Source organism: Terrapene carolina, unplaced genomic scaffold (genome assembly GCF_002925995.2).
Source record: "Terrapene carolina triunguis isolate 2854851 unplaced genomic scaffold, T_m_triunguis-2.0 Scaffold85, whole genome shotgun sequence".
Taxonomy (NCBI): Eukaryota; Metazoa; Chordata; order Testudines; family Emydidae; genus Terrapene; species Terrapene triunguis.
This window is the reverse complement of record NW_020664436.1, coordinates 45,306,982-45,326,537: the sequence shown is the minus strand read 5'-3', so window position 1 is coordinate 45,326,537 and position 19,556 is coordinate 45,306,982. Positions and strand designations below refer to the sequence as shown.

At 40.7% G+C, this 19,556-nt stretch overlaps 1 protein-coding gene across 2 annotated transcripts in view; it reads left to right on the top strand.

Moving 5' to 3' along the window:
• PHACTR2 (phosphatase and actin regulator 2) overlaps positions 1 to 12,155 on the top strand; it is a 112,532-nt gene extending 100,377 nt beyond the window's left edge. For both annotated transcript variants that reach the window (XM_026649778.2, XM_026649777.2), the window contains 2 exons: positions 4,324 to 4,400; positions 10,418 to 12,155. In XM_026649778.2, coding sequence (XP_026505563.1) covers positions 4,324 to 4,400; positions 10,418 to 10,433 — 93 coding nt within the window. In that variant the 3' untranslated portion in view covers positions 10,434 to 12,155. The remainder of the gene's footprint in view (positions 1 to 4,323; positions 4,401 to 10,417) is intronic.
• The last annotated feature ends 7,401 nt before the right edge of the window (positions 12,156 to 19,556 follow it).

Sequence of the window (19,556 nt, the reverse complement as noted above, 5' to 3'; positions counted from 1 at the left end):
CCTGAGGGGCTGTAGCAGCATCTGCATCAGAGAGGAAAGGGCTGTCCATGCCAGCCACAAGTGGAAAAAAAGATGACTGTGCCCACTGATGCCATCTGAGCATCTGTGTGCAATGGTGTCACTAATTAAATCCTGATACTACTTTCTGCTTTCACAACAGGCCGAGGGACACCCTCAAACGAGGAAGCAGTTATATACCTTGCCAGATCCTCACAATACTTTCAACCAGCATTACCACTTTTTTCAGAATTGAGTTTAGGTCAACTGGCTTTTGTTCAGGCCCGACATATGCCAGATATTGGAGAGCATGCAGACTGGTACATCTGAGTCTGATGAAAAGGGGCCCTAGAGCAGAAAGTCACCAGTACATTGAATTCACTGTAGCCCATATTTCCTCATGATCTCCCCTCGTGGTTTTATAATGGTTGAACAATAGGGCTGTCAGAACTGAGCCCTGCAAGACCTCACTATTGAAAGCCCTGAAAGAGAGGACCAGTCACCCAACACCATCCTGTCACTATTCCTCTGAAAAGAATGAGTGGATGAATTATCACGTGATCCCATCTACTCTTGCCAGCCTGCAGTTACTTCAGCAGCCTCTCATAACAGGGGTTCTCAAACTGGGGGTCGGGACCCCTCAAGGGGTCACGAGGTTATTACATGGGGGGGTCACAAGCTGTCAGCCTCTACCCCAAACCCTGCTTTGCCTCCAGCATTTATAATGGTATTAAATATATTTAAAAGTGTTTTTAATTTATAAGGGAGGTCGCACTCAGAGGCTTGCTATGTGAAAGGGGTCACCAGTACAAAAGTTTGAGAACCACTGCCTCATAATCAACTGTCTTAAAGGCCTCTGAAAGATCAAGTAGAGTCATCAAAGACATTTGGCCTTAAATCTCCTGAGGAGATCCTCAGCCATGGTGTTTCCATGCCATGCTCAGGTCTGAAGGAATCCCGGGTGCTTCACATTATTGGATATCTCTAACCTGCACAAAAGAAGGGGGCAAGTTGAGAGAGGTGAATGTAGGGGTGGGAAGAGAGGCAAGAGAAGCTGCCTTGAATCCTCAGATTTTTGTTGTGAAATGGCCGTAAAGTACAGGATCCAGTTACGACATTAGCCCACGAGGAAAGAGCTGGTCATTCCCGTTACTATTGATCATACTGTGAAGAGCACTGTTTTCTTCAGGAGGTTTGTACCTTACACAGTACAGCACACTGTTTGGGTGCAATTCTGTTAAGCTGCTTGTTCCTCTGTCTTTCTGGAGAGAATTACTTTTTTTTTTTCTTTTTCAACAAATGAGTAGGGCATTTCAGAAAAAATCTATTCAGCTGTCCCATTCCCCTCTTTGACCCCCCTCCCCCCCACACACACAAAGATACCTGCAGGATTTCTCTGCTAGAAATGGGTGGTTTACCAACCGCCGTTTCTGGACCAAATTGTATAGAAAATGCAAGATCCTGCAATACCAAGTAAGGCAGAGGTTCTCAACCTTTCTGTCAGAGCTCCCCCACCAACGTGCTATATAAACTCCACGGCCCACCTGTGCCACAACAGCTGGTTTTCTGCATATAAAATCCAGGGCCCTCGTAGTGGGTAGCAAGCAGGGCAATTGCCTGGGGCCCCATACCACAGGGGCCCATGCAAAGCTGCATTGCTCAGGCTTCAGCTTCATCCCCGGGTGGCGAGGCTCAGGGCCCTGGGCTTCAGGTGCTGAACATTCTCTATTCCCCATGAAGTCTTCAGGAGCTGAGTGCACTCAGCACCTTGCAGGAAACTGAGGTGAGCAGTCCTGGTGCAAATAGCGACACTATTGATCTGCACTGGGAGTTGCACCAAGCAAACTACACTGGTAGCTAGCGCTGATAGGTCAAATCAGTATAGACGAGGCCTCAAGTCACAGTAGATCAGAGTGCCACATTTAGAAATGATCCAAGAAGGACTTGATTGTTGATGATAGCAGTGGAACTTTTTCACTTGTAGGTCACCTGCTCAGGTCTGGCTAATAGTGGCTGAAAGTCATTATCACCACCTGAGAGACAAGGACCAATAAAAGATATTACCGCACCCACCTTGTCTCTCTGATATCCTGGGACCAACACGGCTACAACAACACTGCATACATTATTACTCACCTGAAATACATTTTTAGGCTCAATACATTTTGTAATGAACAGGTTTCCACAGCACAGTTGGCACAAATTGGCCCCCATGTTTTCAGTCTCAGCAGAGAGGCAAAGGGTCCAGTGAGTCTGGAAACTCCATTACCTCTTTTCCCTAGAAGTAGTCCCTCTAGGTCCAGTTGAAGCACATCAGTGGAAAAGAGGTCTCCTGAGGTCTCTTCCAACCCTAATCTTCTATGATTCTATGAAGCCTGCGCTATACCAGTTCTGTGGATTCAGGACTCCAGTGTCTTGTCTATCAATAAGGCATATGCTTAAAAACAAGGGGAGGGGGGTTGCAATATCTGAGTTGTGTGTCTTTCCTTACTATTGCAGCAGCCTTGTGTATCATTGGGGTTAAGCAGGACAGTCCTCTGCTGGAATGTGAGATTTATCATTTAGGAGATGGCATTCTGATGACACAGCGTAAAACTATCACACTGGAATTCTGTCCTGCTTTGAAAGACATTGCTGTTTAATGAGCTGCTTTTTTAAAGGATTACTCAAATGGTATTACTTGTATTAGAATCACGGAAAGGAGAGAGAATAAACCTTACACTGAACAGCAGGGTCTGAAAGCAGTGGTTTAAAATGTTTATAGATTTGAACCAAAAGCATTTATAGCAATACCTGTGTGTGTAGAGTGCTGGCCATTTAAGAAATTATATGAATTATGTAGTGAAGTAAATTGATTACCATTCTTTTTACATAGGCATTAAGGACTGACATTTTAAAGTGTGCTGAATTTCTGCTGTTCTTTAGTATCTACCAGCTGAAAACACGGCCCTGGAATGTCCAAACACCTCATGGAATGTTACATAAAATTGATCAAACCGAGTAACTAATTTCCATTTGAAAAGTGGCATTCATCTCACATTCCTAAAATCTTGTTTCCAGTCGGGAGCTATAGGAATCTTGCAGTTTATGCAATTGCTATGCATGAAGTATGACTCATCCTCCCCTCCAGGGCTGTATGCTCTGATAATCTCTTTGCAGATGCATACTAAACAGGTGGCTGTCGAGGGTGACAAATTCCCTTTCCCTGCTTCTTTTGAACCAAATGCCATGTTTTGGGGGAGGGATTTTCTGGCCCCAGATATTTTCTTATGGCTTTTCTAAAAATAGTTTTACTGCTTCAAATAACCATAACTGAAAGAGCCATTATGTTCTTGGGATCAGGAGTGTGCAAGAGTGATCGACTAAATGAAAGGATTTAAGGGAAAAGTAAATGGAAAACAATAGAGATGACGGTATTTTGCACCTCAGAGGAGTGGGCCCTTGTTCTGTTAATAGAACAGGAGTACTTGTGGCACCTTAGAGACTAACAAATTTATTAGAGCATAAGCTTTCGTGGGCTACAACCCACTTCTTCGGATGCATATAGAGTGAAACATATATTGAGGAGATATATATACACACATACAGAGAGCATGAACAGGTGGGAGTTGTCTTACCAACTCTGAGAGGCCAATTAAGTAAGAGAAAAAAAACTTTTGAAGTGATAATCAAGATAACTCAGTACAGACAGTTTGATAAGAAGCAAGTGTGAAAATACTTACAAGGGGAGATAGATTCAATGTTTGTAATGGCTCAGCCATTCCCAGTCTTTATTTAATCCTGAGTTGATTGTGTCTAGTTTGCATATCAATTCCAGCTCAGCAGTCTCTCGTTGGAGTCTGTTTTTGAAGTTTTTCTGTTTTAAGATAGCCACCCGCAGGTCTGTCATAGAATGGCCAGACAGGTTAAAGTGTTCTCCCACTGGTTTTTGAGTATTATGATTCCTGATGTCAGGAAAGCAAATACTCATCACTGAACAACCACACATCACTGAACAAAAACACTGACCCAGGAACCTATCCTTGTAACAAAGCCCGATGCCAACTCTGTCCACGTATCTATTTGGGTGACATCATCATAGGGCCTAATCACATCAGCCATACCATCAGGGGCTCGTTCACCTGAACATCTACCAATGTGATATATGCCATCATGTGCCAGCAATGCCCCTCTGCCATGTACATCGGCCAAACCGGACAGTCTCTACGCAAAAGAATTAATGGACACAAATCTGACATCAGGAATCATAATACTCTGAAACCTGTTCTGTTAATGTATTTTTACGGGATGTTCATCTTTCTGATGTTTGTGTGTGTTTTTAATTAGGCAGCAATACGGAAAGAACTGAATGAATTTAAAAGCACAGAAATGGAAGTACATGAGGAAAGTCGACAGTTTACAAGGTGAGTAAAAGTACCTTTTGGCGTAAAGCCAATGAGAGGTGAATGTATCATATTAGTCTCTGCCTTTCCCAAGCCCTCTAGAGTTGTACTGTAATTAATTCCTTGACCCTTAGCTGGTGGGATTTCCCAGTGTTGCTGATGTGATCACTGAAACCATATAATTGATATGGCAATGAGGGTAACCAGAATTGAATAGATTTTAAATGGAAAAGATTGCTTTTGAAATCTGAGAAATAATCCTTTCATACATTTTATTGGATTCAGCATGTCCCAGATGAAATTAACAGTCTGCATGTGTGGGAGGAGAGCCCTGCTTCCACAGAACCACTGACAACCATATGAAAGTATGTGTTAGTGGGTGCTTTGGGGCACTGGAATCAAGCTAGCAGTCTAGCAAACTTCACAAAGTCCATCCCCATTCTGGAGAACTTCCTAACAATCACCAGAGCTCCTAGCAATCTTTCGGAAATTTGCCAGATTCAGACATTCCATTCTAACATTCCTAATTTGACACAAATAACATTATAATATGCATCTCTGTTTGGACCTGTGCCATAGATCTCACCAAGATATTTCAAATAAGCCTCGTTTGAAGTATACAGGATAAGTTATCTTGCAGCTAGGATGTGGCAAAAAAGAACTAAAAGAATTTTCGAACTATGATTAATACCTGTCTTTCTTAAATCCCATATCTTTAAAAGGGCATGTCCAAATAACCTTAAATTTGGTATAAAAATAGTTTGCTGGCTACAGATCAAACAAAACAAATGTGAAGCTAATAGGAGTTTTAGTGTGGATTTTAAATTAGGAATCAGAAGGTACTAATAGTGGAAATCAATTTTCCACTCAAGCTACTGCAACTCCATAAGGATTACTCAATATATTGTTATTGTATTAATAATAAACAAGGCCCTGATATTTTTAAAACCACTATATAATTATCAAATAGATCACTATAGGGAAAGTGGTAGCCTATATTTAGGTTACCTAACAATTCCCATTATAATTATTTTTTCTGACAGTTTTTTTGAAGAGCTCTAATGTCTCTATGATTTGCAGCAGGATTTTGAAATTTGGCAGAGGGTTATTCCGGAGGTCAGGTGTGTGTTTTTTGTTGTCCCCATGAAAATCTGTTCTGATTTATCCAAATTCTAAGCTTCTGAAGATTGCATTTAGCAGTCTGCATTATGCCCAGTAGAGCTTGCTGCTAAAATCATTCAACCAGTGCTTGATTTGTAATGAAAAAGATGCCGGGGCTCAAGCAATTTTTTTACATTCATAACTGATGCAGCAAGCCTAGAGGTGCCAGGGCGATAAGCTGCCAAGCCTAGGGGTGCTGGGGCTCTGCCCTGGCAAGCTCTAGCACAAATTAAGCACTGCATTCACCATTGCATACACCATGCTCTCCTAATCTGCAGCAAGGGAGATTTTGGTTAGATATTAGGGAAACGTTCTAACTATAAGGATAGCTAAGTAGTGGAATAGGTTATCAAGGGAGGTTGTGGATCAGATGGCCTCTCAAGGTCCCTTCCAGCCATACATTTCTATGATTCTATAAAAACTGAACCTTCAGATAAGACACATACAAAAATTGATCCATAACTGGGTCCCTTCCTCCTACTGCTATTGCTGCCACCACTCCGTGATTGTGTGTGATCCTGTAGTTAGCCTCATAACACTTCACGAAGCAGGTAATAAAACATTGTCATTTTTACAAATGGGAAAACAGTGCCATGGATTATAACCATACATGCAGGTAGAGATTAGAACCCAGTGTTTTGCTTAGACTGTTAGAAAATGCCCCTCACGAATATGGATACAGATCACTAGGCCAAGTGCATAACTAGTGTATCTCCATTTGGCGCCCTGTGTCTTGTATTCCTTGTACTTTGGTTAGTCTTTAGGATATATAAAAATACAGGTTTAGCAAAGTGCAATATAAAGTAAATTGCAAGAGAGAATATTCTGTGCTATGAACTGATACAATTGGAATGTAACTCCTTGATTACATCATTACGAATAATATGGCAAAATTAGCACATATTTGTACAAGAGACACCAAAGAGGAACTTGGAAGTGTTTCTCACTAACACTGAAAACAGCAGTTGATGGACACAGATTACAGTAGGATTCTCAGAAGCTGGCCCAGAGGTCTGAGGCAATCCAATACTGCAGCAACTCAGTGAGAAAGCTATTTAGGGGAGGGGTTTGAAACAGGGATGCCAATCCTATCCATGGTGCACGTAACCAATGGGTCCAGATGGTCCTCCAGGAGCTACTGCCTGAGGAAGATTCAGCCCCAAAGTGTCCCCTCCCTGTTAGAATCATAGAAGATCAGGGTTGGAAGAGACCTCAGGAGGTCATAGTCCAACCCCCTGCTCAAAGCAGGACCAATCCCAACCAGGGGCAGCTCTAGCTTTTTTGCCGCCCCAAGCATGGTAGGCAGGCTGCCTTCGGCGGCATGCCTGCAGGAGATCCGCCGGTCCTGCGGCTTCAGCGTACCCGCTGCTGAATTGTCGCCGAATCCACAGGACCGGCGGACCTCCCGCAGGCATGCCGCCAAAGGCAGCCTGCCTGCCGCCCTCGCAGGGACCGGCAGGGCGCCCCCCGCGGCTTGCCGCCCCAGGCACGCGCTTGGAGCGCTGGTGCCCGGAGCCGCCGCTGACCCCAACTAAATCATCCCAGCCAGGGCTTTGTCAAGCCAGGCCTTAAAAACCTCTAAGAATGGAGATTCCACCACCTCCCTAGGTAACCCATTCCAGTGCTTCACCACCCTCCTAGTGAAATAGTGTTTCCTAATATCCAACCTAGACCTCCCCCACTGCAACTTGAGGCCATTGCTCCTTGTTCTGTCATCTGCCACCACTGAGAACAGCCTAGCTCCATCCTCTTTGGAACCCCCCTTCAGGTAGTTGAAGGCTGCTATCAAATCCCCCCTCACTCTTCTCTTCTGCAGACTAAATAAGCCTGGTTCCCTCAGCCTCTCTGCATTAGTCATGTGCCCCAGTCCCCTAATCATTTTCATTGCTCTCCACTGGACTCTTTCCAATTTGTCCACATACTTTCTGTAGTGGGAGGCCCAAAACTGGATGCAGTACTCCAGATGTGGCCTCACCAATGCCGAATAGAGGGGAATAATCACTTCCCTCGATCTGCTGGGAATGCTCCTACTAATGCAGCCCAATATGCCGTTAGCCTTCTTGGCAACAAGGGCATACTGTTGACTCATATCCAGCTTCTCATCCACTGTAATCCCCAGGTCCTTTTCTGCAGAACTGCCGCTTAGCCAGTCGGTCCCCAGCCTGTAGCAGTGCATGAGATTCTTCCATCCTAAGTGCAGGACTCTGCATTTGTCCTTGCTGATCCCCATCAGATTTCTTTTGGCCCAATCCTCCAATTTGTCTAGGTCACTCTGAACCCTGTCACTACCCTCCAGCGTATCTATCTCTTCCCCCAGCTTAGTGTCATCCGCGAACTTGCTGAGGGTGCAAACTATCCCATCGTCCAGATCATTAATGAAGATGTTGAACAAAACCGGCCCCAGGACCGACCCCTGGGGCACTCCACCAGTGTTATGCTCATACAAAGCACACGGGATCTTTATAGAGGAAGGCAAATACGCAGCATTTATTGAAAATACAACAGTTAGCATATGCTTTTCAGTCACACACACATACACACAGAGTCCTGCCAATGATGTTTATAGTTACCAGTCTGTTGTGGCTCGAGTCAATCTAATGACCAGTTAGATTGAGCACGAGTGTGGAGCTGGGCTCTTGTCGGTCGCGATCCAATGCGCCGAGGCTTTGCAGGACTGAACCCAGAGTTCCATGGCAAAACACCCCAGCTTTATAGTTGTAAATTTCCATTTGAGTTCATGCATTTTGCAATGTCATCCTGTAATCATTAGTCCTTAAGTGGTGTTATCATTTGATGGTTATTGTCGGGCTTCCCATCGTTATCTCCTATTTGTTGTCTCGCCTTTGGGGGTGCCTGCCTCACCTCTGAGGTCGTCAATGCTGCTAACATGTTTAGCATCGGATACAATGGATGTTTTCTGATTGTCTTCTGGTCTTTCCAAGTCTCTCACTTCTTCTTGACCATCTGGACATTTGTGATGGCTTTCGCACCTTATCTTTTCCTGATGCATGCATTCCTCATTCACACAAACAATCTCTTACAGAAACCTTCAAAGATATACAGACAGCAGTATTGTATATTTAGCAGAATACATTGCAAATCAAGCCTTGCTAAATCTTATAACTAAAACAATTCACATTGGGGCTTCAGGTCCTCAACATTCTTCTAATCTCCTTAACATAGATACAATACAAGATCCTGTCTCTTACTTACTAAAACCTTAAAACAAAGAAATGTGACCATAATCAGTCAAAAGGATTGTTCGGGTCTGTCATTCCTTTCTGCTATTCAAAAAGGGTGGCTGACAGGATAAAATTAAATCATTCATTAGTTCTCATAGTACAATATAAAATCCTGCTCCTACACCGGCTACCAACTAGACATCGAGCCGTTGATCATTATCCGTTGAGCCCAACAATCTAGCCAGCTTTCTATCCACCTTATAGTCCATTCATCCAATCCATACTTCTTTAACTTGCTGGCAAGAATACTGTGGGAGACCATATCAAAAGCTTAGCTAAAGTCAAGGTATATCACGTACACCGCTTTCCCCATATCCACAGAGCCAGTTATCTCATCATAGAAGGCAATCAGGTTGGTCAGGCATGACTTGCCCTTGGTGAATCCATGTTGACTGTTCCTGATCACTTTCCTCTCCCCCAAGTGCTTCAAAATGGATTCCTGGAGGACCTGCTTCATGGTTTTTTCCAGGGACTGAGGTGAGGCTGACCGGTCTGTAGTTCCCCGAATTCTCCTCTTTCCCTTTTTTAAAGATGGGCACTATATTTGCCTTTTTCCAATCGTCCAGGACCTCCCCTGATCGCCACGAGTTTTCAAAGATAATGGCCAATGGTTCTGCAACCACATCAGCAACTCCCTCAGCACCCTCGGATGCAGTGCATCCGGCCCCATGGACTTGTGCATGTCCAGCTTTTCTAAATAGTTCTTAACCTGTTCTTTCACCACTGAGGGCAGCTCACCTTCCCATACTGTGCTGTCCAGGGCAGCAGTCTGGGAGCTGACCTTGTCTGTGAAGATCGAGGCAAAAAAAGCATGGAGTACTTCAGCTTTTTCCACATCATCTGTCACTAGATTGCCTCCCCCATTCAGTAAGGGTCCCACACTTTCCCTGACCGTTTCTTGTTGCTAACATACCTATAGAAACCCTTCTTGTTATCCTTCACATCCCTTGCTAGATGCAACGCCAATTGTGCTTTGGCCTTCCTGATTACACCCCTGCATGCTCAAGCAATATTTTTATATTCCTCCCTAGTCATCTGTCCAAGTTTCCACTTCTTGTAAGCTTCCTTTTTGTTTAAGCTCACTGAAGATTTCATTGTTAAGCCAAGCTGGTCTCCTGCCATATTTGCTATTCTTTCTGCACATCGGGATGGATGGTTTGTTCCTGCAACCCCCAATAAGGCGTCTTTGAAATACAGCTAGCTCTCCTGGATTCCTTTCCCCCTCATATTAGCCTCCCAGGGGATCCTGCCCATCAGTTCTCTCTGTTCTCTCTGATTAGTCTGTGGCAGGAAGGAGTAATTACACTGAAGTCAGTGGTGTAACACTAGAGAAAAAACATTGCTGTTAAGAGCAGAATCAGGCACAGATGTTGTAGGATTGCAATTCTGGGAGAAAGGAAAGAGCTTTAGTCTCCTCAAGGCCCTGTTGTTAAAAGGAATATAACTCATGTAGTTCACTAATAACATTGGACTGAAAAAGCAAAAGTTGGGTTAGGTCTAATAGTATCGCGAACAAGTGACTCTGGGGCAGAGAATGAATTATTCATTTAAAATAGGTGTGAAATCAGAACCCGGCCCAATGCCATTATCCGATGAAACAATAACACTTAACTTGTATTTGATTTAATGTTTCAGGTTTCATCGTCCATAATTGTTTGACAGTATCCCATACTTCACACCCCAGTTTCCTTTGGGAAAATCATTGCATCATGAAGACCTGAGATTGCACTGGAACTTGAACAAGTGTGAGTGTGTGTTGCAGCTTACCCTGAGGTTAATGAAGAATGTGGCCCTCATCTTTATTGGAGAACAAGAGATTTGACTGGGACCAGAACCCAGGGAAAGTGGGGTAGCATTCCATATTAACTAAGCAATGTCTTGATGGTAAGAGAGATTGTGGTTCTGTGGCTAGCTCACACAGATACGTTGATATTTTTTCAATCAAAGCTTGAGCAGACAGGAAGAGCTGAAGACAATCGTTTGACAGCCTGTGGCCAGGAACTCATCAGACTTTACATCATGGTGACTGAGGGTAATTGTGGGTACAGTGGGAACACAGAGAGAGGCGGGCGGGGAAAGAGATTTCACCTGTCAGTTAACAGAAAAAAGTTAGAACAAACTGGTAGTAAATTCTTTATGAAACTGGTTTAATTATATATTTGGATGGCAGGAGGAAAAAAATTGTAAATCTGGGAGTTTGAGCAACTGTGTGTGTGTTTTCTAGAGACTTCAGCCTGTCCTAGCAAGACAGTAAGCCACTCATTTCATCAGTACTTTAGTGAAGTACAGTAATTTTTGTGGTGCCAGTGAACCTACTTGCCAGAAAATATTCTTGTTATAATTCAGATGTATTTTTTAAAATTCTGAAAAGCATGCTTAAAGAAAATACATTGAGTATTCATATAGCACATCTAAATATGGTTGGTGTTTTTTTAATACAATTACACCTTGGATTCTCCATGATGATGCATCAGAATTACATGAGTAGGTTTCAAAGGACAAATAACAAGACACTGTGGAAGGATTCAGGTTTTGAAACACTCTATTTTTGTCTGTCACTCACGTTGTTGTCAAAGTAGTGGCACCAATATCTCTGTGAGCTATGGCAGACAGTATTGACAATCATGACATTCTAATTTGAATCCAAAATTAGAACTGAAATCGGCCATAAATTTGCATACAAGTAGGTTTGGAAAGGGGTTAACAATGTGACTTTAACTTTAAGAGCAACATTAGATGGATCCCTTGGATTGCTTCTAGAAAGAATTAACATGTGGATCAGTACATCTTCATCAAGGGCCTTGTAAAAGCTACAGAAAATCCTTAGTGTCCACAGCCTGTTTTTGTTGTATGCAAAGAATGCTTATTAACTCACAACTTCTGAAATTGTATTTGTGAATACAATACTATTAAAATTAAATGGTATGGAGCGTGAAAGGCAATATGTGCTTTTGTTATGTCAGCCCTAAGGCCTATTACAAGCCTTTGGCATTGTTTACACTAAAAAATTCTCTTACAGTGGCACTTATTTATCCTTCGATTTATGTACACAATGATTTTTCTGGGCCTGGAGTACACATAAACATATATGTAATGCAGTATTACAGTATATATACTATTTATCCTTTTTTATATGTGTACATAATTACAATTTATTTTTGTCTTTTATGTGCCCTGTTTAGTTTTTAATTATGAAAGCTAGGTATTTTTTCAGGCAATAAAAGGTCTGTGCAGAGTGATTTTTACCTCAGATTCTGCAATAGGTTCTTGTGGAGTGTTTTTAATTTATAAAATTGAAGATTGTCATTTTAGATGTCAGCCTAAAGGCGGAATGCAATTTAGTGGCTAAAATTAGATCTCACTCTTTACTGATATTTACGCAAACCTGGTCTTGTTGTAAATGGGATGGATTATTTTTGTAAAGGGCATTCAAGTAATAGCAGGGTGCTTTCTATGAGCTGGCTTTCTGTTTATTTTTATATAGATTGATTTAAACATTTTAAGGAAATAGGTTGATAGAACCTTTTAGATCACTTTAATTTTGGTAAAAATCCTACAAAATGCAGTGTATGAACCCAAAAATATCAATAACTAGTAAAACAGCCAACTACAAGCTTGTAGCAAATAAAAATAATCAGCATTGTTCCGCCTCTTACTGGAATCAATTAGGTGTATTAAAAATAGAATTAGTAGGAAACAATTTAGCTTCTGCAATGCCATCATTTTGTAACTATGAAAGCAGCATTTTTACATCAAGGAAGCAATGAAAATGTATGTCACACTAAATCATACAGATATGTGTAAGCCATTAGTTATAGTTTTGACAGCATTCCTATTAAAATCCCTTATTTTCAGGGTTTAAAACCCAGCCATAATAATGTACCCTGGATTAAAGCTTGGCAAAACAATTCTTCTCCAGAGACTGTTTTTGTTTGTTGCCAAATTTAGAAGAAAGTATGGAGTGCAAAATAGAGTAGAAGTTTACTATTTTGACACTGAACCATATAATTTGAGTTTTTGTTTCAAAAAAATTAAATGGGACAAGTGACAGGTCCTTAATACGACCTAATCACTTTGATAGTTTAAAAAAAAATTACAAAGGGATTAAATTTAGAAAAGTGGCTATGATATATGCCCTGTAAAAATTTTCACAAATGTATGGCCTGACCCTGCAAATGCTATGTGGGATAGAAGTCCCATTTATATCACTGTGTGAGTAATGACTACCCATGTAAGTTAAAGCCAGCAGGACTGGGAATTTAGGGCCCCCTTCTACTCCCAATGTAATCAATGGTGGGCTTTGCCATTGAGAACATATGCCATTTTATATATTTGACAACTAATAGAAACTACCGTGGCCTCCACTGTTAAAATAAGGTACAAACTATGGCCCTAATTCAACAAAGCACTTATCCACATGCTTAAAATGGGATAAAGGAAGTTGACCTCAGTAGGACTTATGCACACACTTAAGTGCTTTGCTAAATTAGAACTTACAAATTGTTTATGTATAATATACATACACGTTTAAGCCTGTACATATATTTTATATATTGTAAATAGCAACAGGTTTGGAGGACAAAAGCTGTAAAGTATTGACCAAGCGATAGACAAGTTAATGAGATTGTGATACACTGTAGTGCTTGATGAAGCAAGTTTGCTTTTTCTTGCTGAGCTGCACAGCTTCAGATGTCAGATATGTCTCTTGGTCCTTTGTACAGGTTGCCTCAGAGTCTTTCAAATTGCTGTAGTGGAAAGGAATATGATGCGTATCTAAGCCCCAGAGGAGCTGGCAGCATGCAACTCAGCAAGAAATAATCATGTACTGTAACATGAGGCCTAGAGAAGGAAAAACTGGTTGAAGAGGGTCAACATGGCAGTCCCTAAGGCAGAAAACGAGAGGGAAAAGAGGTGAAAAAGTTCCCACCCTGGTGCCAAACACAATCCAATTAGCTGAAATGGGTGATGTGATCAATGTTAGTTTGAACTTCTGTCCAGATAGACAATTAATACAACTCCTATTTTAGGATACTTGACCATGGCTTAGTTACCTGTATTGTGTTCAGCAATCCAAGTGGACATAAATATATATACAGACACATTCAGTAGACTGGAGTAACCATTTCAAAATTATTGGACATATAATAGACTCAGGTCTCAATCTTGCATTTGTCTTGCACCCAGACATCCCACTGTATTGTACTTGAGGGTACACAGGATTGGGTCCTTAATAAAATCCTGAATTCTTATGTACAAAGCAGCTTGAAATGTCTGAAGGAGTCACTCCGACCTCTTAGATGACATTTGTATCTCCTTATGGGTGAACTGAGAAGCTTATAAAAATTGTATAAAATCCTAAATAATTAATAGGAAATACATGTAGACTTAAAAATTAAACCTGTTTTAAGACAAGATACCAGTAGCTTAAAAATCATTTTGGACAGGGATTGCAGGTCTAAGTCTGTTAGGGCCGATCCTACAGCACTACCAAGGACAGAGATTACTGCCAGGAGTAGTCTAATTGAAGTCAATGAGCTTACTTGCCATAATAAGACATACAGTGGGTTTACAGGGTTGTAAGTGTTTGAAGGATCAAGCACTTATCTAGAAACACCAAAGTTCAAAGTTCCATGTGTGCTCTCCTATAGTTGACACTACTAACTCCTAAAGCAGTGCAAAAATTTAAGGCCACGCCCTGCTTTAGTGAAGCTTACGTCAATTATTACAGAAGAAATACTGAACTCACTCATTGGCAGGTACAGATCTTTTCAGATTAACTCTAAAGAATGTTTTTCTTTAAAATCAAATGAAAGCTGTGACCCAAACTTAAAAAAATCCTGAAAATTCAAAGGTAGATGCCCTTTCTGACTCACTTTCATCAGTACTCCATCTTCAATGGAATTGCTTCACGTACAAGTCTTGTCAACATTTATGCTACATCCATGTTAAGGAACCTGCTTACAACATGGTTGTCCCTCAACCTAATTACAAACCTGGTCTGATCAAGGATTTAGCATGAATAAAAACGTATTTACAGCGAAGTCTATATTACAGTCTATGGGGGAACCATAGCCCCAATCCAGCATCCATTGAAATCAATGGAAAGAATTCCCTTCACTTTGGTAGGCATTGGATCAGGCCCCATGTTTGTAATCAGGTTAGTGACCAGATGAGTTGTAATCAGATGCCCTGATATGACTGTCTCTGTGTAGTATAGATATAGAGCTTTATGCTGCTGTAAACAGAAATCACAATCTGGCCCTTTGTCCTTAATTTCCACTTTTGTCAGATGGTAGCATGAGTTAAAGGCTTATGCTGTGTCCATCAGCACATTGGTTGTCCTGGCACGTCACAGTGCATCATTTAATACTTTAACACCTTTTTTTATTTGTATCTCAAGGAGTTGAACCTGTGCAGCTGCTGTAAATCAAAATTAAGATGTTCTCAGGGTGAAAAACAAATTTGCCTCCTGCCTTTAGGAGCCACCAGATTTAGCTCTACTGTTGTTGATATTGGTATTTTTATTGTACAAAGCACAGTGCAATACTCACTGCTGGGACTTAAAAACTAGCTTTTGGAGGACAAGAATGGTATTTAGGAAACCAGTTGTGAAAGATGTTTTTAGGTTGCTAGTGAAATATTTTGAGAATAAAATAAAAAGGAAAGAAAATAAATCCCCTTGAATAGCTTAAATCGTCTGTTTAGAAATAGGCATCTGAAAAATCTTATGAAAGTATAGATATAGATCAAGAGGGAGAGATGCAGTAGAAAAAACAAACTTCAATATAATATTATGGCAGGTTTCTATTTATTAATTTTAATGAACGAGGTCATGTTTTATGTCAATCTCTATATCTTGTTCCAGAACTTTAATGAAAATACAGCTCATGTGAGCTACTGTAGCAACGCAAGAAAGTTGTTTTTATACCAGTAGGTTTGTTTGTGTGTTTGTTTTTTATTTGTTTTTCCATCTAGAAGCTAAATACTGTATTGGGTAGGAACAAAGGAATTAATGATATTCTATGCCTGTCTTTACTCTATCATCATTTCTTGATTCACCATCTTGCAATACTATGTCAAATTTAACCATGGTTAAGTATTGTTATAATAGAGTAAAATGATGCTGAACATATCTTCTCTTCCTTTTGCTATTCTGTGTGGTGGTATTTTGATTTGTAAATTTGTATAAATTTTGGAATTAAAGAAACATTGTGTTTTGGACAATTATTTTAATTGGTATGATTTTGAGCCAAACAACAAAATCCGTGACTTAAATGCATTGCTTTGATGGACAGCTAGGTGTACCAGGTTTTTTTGGATTTTGATATAGCTTTAAAAGCTAATTTAATAGATCCATTAAAATAGAGCCTATGAATTTTTCTTAAAGAGAAAAAGAATTCTATTTGCAGCAAAATGTTAAATCTAGGCAAGTAGATGGATCGGCACGGACATTGCTGTACATTGAAGAACCAATAGCTTTCTGCCACTTGCCAGTTTTTTTCTTTACTGACCAATTACTCTGGCTATTAGCATAGCCTGGCAATATCAATATGTCATTGTGTTGCAGACCTAGAAGTACACTGGACTTTCAAGAAAAAGTATTCTCTGATGCAGAATTGAACTGCACCACAGTTAGGGCTTGATACTGCAAATCTTTGCTCATGTGACTCTTTCCACTGAAGTCCACTGGGACACTTCAAAGGGATGCCTCCCTTGCAAGGGGTTTGCCGGGTTAGCCAAGCATTAAAACAATAGAAAGGAATAAAACCCACTATGTACAACAACCAACTAGAGCTAGTGATAGAGTTCCTATAGGGGCTGATCGGGCTTTCATTGAAGTCAATGCAAGTTTTGCCATCAGCTTCTCTATAAGCAGGTTAGGGCCCATAGTCACCCAGAGTTAAATCTTGGCTACATTGAAGGTTTTGTCATTGATTTCATTGGGATCAGGATTTCACTTGCAGAATATAATCGAGGTTGTCATTATATGGCAATAATCAAGGTTGTTATATATATATCAGGCACTAGAACAGTTTCACTTTCTTCTTATTAGTTGGATTAAAAACACAAACAAAACATGTTCAGTTGTCCTCAAAGTATCCTGCCTGAATTTCACCAAAGTTCCATACTTAAAACTCAAAAGAAAGAAGCAAACATTCCAGGATTGATTTTCGGCTGCCTTGCTAGTTGTGTAGTCATTGGTATCTATGCCAAGTAGGTGTAAAATGTCACCAGTTCAGAACTGTGGCATTTTACACTCATTTTGCACAGCTATAAGAGACCATACAAAGTGCAAAGCAATGGCGAATCAAACAATCAAGTCTTAAACTTATACAGTGTACTTTATATAATTGTGATTGTAAAGTAAAGACCTGTATGCCTCCCTTTGTATCGTAACAGCTTTAGTTAGTGACTGACTATGGCAACTTTGATGAAAATATCAGACCAAATGAATGAGTTTATAATTTCCAGTGACTAATCCGATACTCCATATTACACAGGTGTATTGAGATCTGTGAATGTAAATAACTGGAACTACACATTAATTAACAGCACAGTTTCTTCTTGGTTCTTGATCTGTTCTGCAGTATATATTTTCCACTACTGTCAACTGAAAAGAGTATGTATTACCTTTTTTTTATACAGTACCCATCTTTCCTTTGTGTTTATGCTGTTATTTAACAAGCAAAAATGTGTTCTGCCTAGTTGTACAATGTTGTAGGATACTTTGATGTGCACAGTTTCAAGTGCCTTAGAAAACTGTTTAGCTCTTAATTATATATATAAAATGAAAAAATTACCTCAATAAAACTGTTCAGAAAACACAAACATTTTCTTCTTGAATTTGTAGTAAGTACATATGCAAGTGTAATGGATCTGGTTTCTGACAGGCCTTACTTTGTAGGAAGTTTACCTCTGATGATTATCTTAAAAGTGACTCTACTGCAGATGGGGGTTCATTTTCCCGCACATACTAAGTAAAATTAGCTTTCTGGTCTCCATTTTAATTTTTGGAAGCTCCTTGCACATCTTTGATTTGACAGCTCTTCTGTAGATAGTCCTGCCCATTAAGAGCTGTGCTCAGTCATTCTGGTGAGTTAATATTTAGATAGTATGGTTATATTCAACTGAATTGAGGGGCATGATTCTACTCTGTTTCACTAGTTTTATATCCATTTGACTCCCTCCACTGACTTCAGTGAAGTAACTCTTGATTTATATCAGTCAAAGCAGAATCAAGCCCCAGGTATTTAACTTGGCAATGTTTATCTGAACTGCATAAGAGCTCACAGAAGGCCACCACATGCCTGCCACTCTTTTGACATTTCACAAGCAGCAGCATTCATTAGAGTACTGCAAGAGAAAGAACAACTCTATGCTTATGAGCACAGCATTCGTATTATTGGAAAAGTTAGCAAAACAATTACCTAGCAAAACAATTTCCTTAAATGGATTTGTCTCAGAACATTTAGGCTGTTCCTTGATTATGTATATGAGAAATGTATGCTTAGCAACCTTATTCTCATCTCCTTTGCACTGAAGTAAACTATAATAAAGTTAGGAGTTTCTCTGAATTTAACTGAAATCAGAAAATGGGCCAGTATACTTGAGGTGTCTTTTTATTATACTAATAGTACATATTTTTTTACCCATAAGGAGTAATACATACAATGGAGGAAATGTCATCTTCCTCCTCCTATTAATTATGTATATATTTAAAGTTTAGGTTTTTTTAAGTAATCTATCAAGTTTTAAAAATATAGAAAATTATGCATATGAACTGCCCCAAAATGTTGTTTTACAAGCCACTGTTACAGTTGGGAAACCCTCCACAGCTAGACTGCTTTTAATATTCAACCTTCTGCACCGTTAAGCAGAAGGGAACTTGCACCCACAAATCGTGTTTGAAAGAAGCCCAGGAAGAGCATAGTGCCACATCAGTGGCATGCTCCTTCCTTCTAGAAACCCCCTGTGCTGGGTTCAGACTGCAACTGGTGACAGAAAAAGGATGGGGGGGCAGGAGGCACAGTGATGCTGGCAGGTCTAGATATTTATCAGTGGGGCCAAATGTAACAACTATAGTAACTTGCAGTACACTGCTTCCTCTTCTACTTTGTGAAAACACCCCTTCACACACACACCCCAATGCCCATCATGAGGGGAGGCTCCAAAGAGAGCCAGCAGTCAGGGAAGACGCTGGTAGAGAATACAGGCAGCAAGGCTGTATTTGCTAACACTTCTAACATTTTCTTGGGACAATTCTGAAGAGCCAGAGCTCTAGGAGTAGCCCAGGAAATGAAGGGGGTTGTGTGCAAATCCTGGGGAAACATAAAGTGATTTGAACATAAGTACCAATACTCAAGCTTCAAAAGGTTGTGGCTGGGTAGGGTTATTGTACATACAGTAGAAAGACACTATTTGGAGGGATGGTCCTGACTGGCTGGCTAGAGATTGAGTTGCAGGGCAGTTATGAATGGTAGGGTTTATTAAGGGGAGACAGTTAATTTGGGTGCAGAAGAAACAACACAGTAGGGAGACCGTGAATGTGGGGAGAGTGATTTAATGGGGATGGGGAACACTCAGGGAGACAGTGGAGTATGGGCAGGGATTACACAAAGGATTGGGTGGCAGTGGGGTATCCTAAACCTCCCCAATTTGCAGGGGAGAACAGGAGAGGCCCAGCTGCTACAGAGCATGCAGGATATGCTATCCGGTGACACCTTGTGGGAGATGGACCTGCTGTTCCTCCCTGAAGATGTTGGGGCTAGGGAGA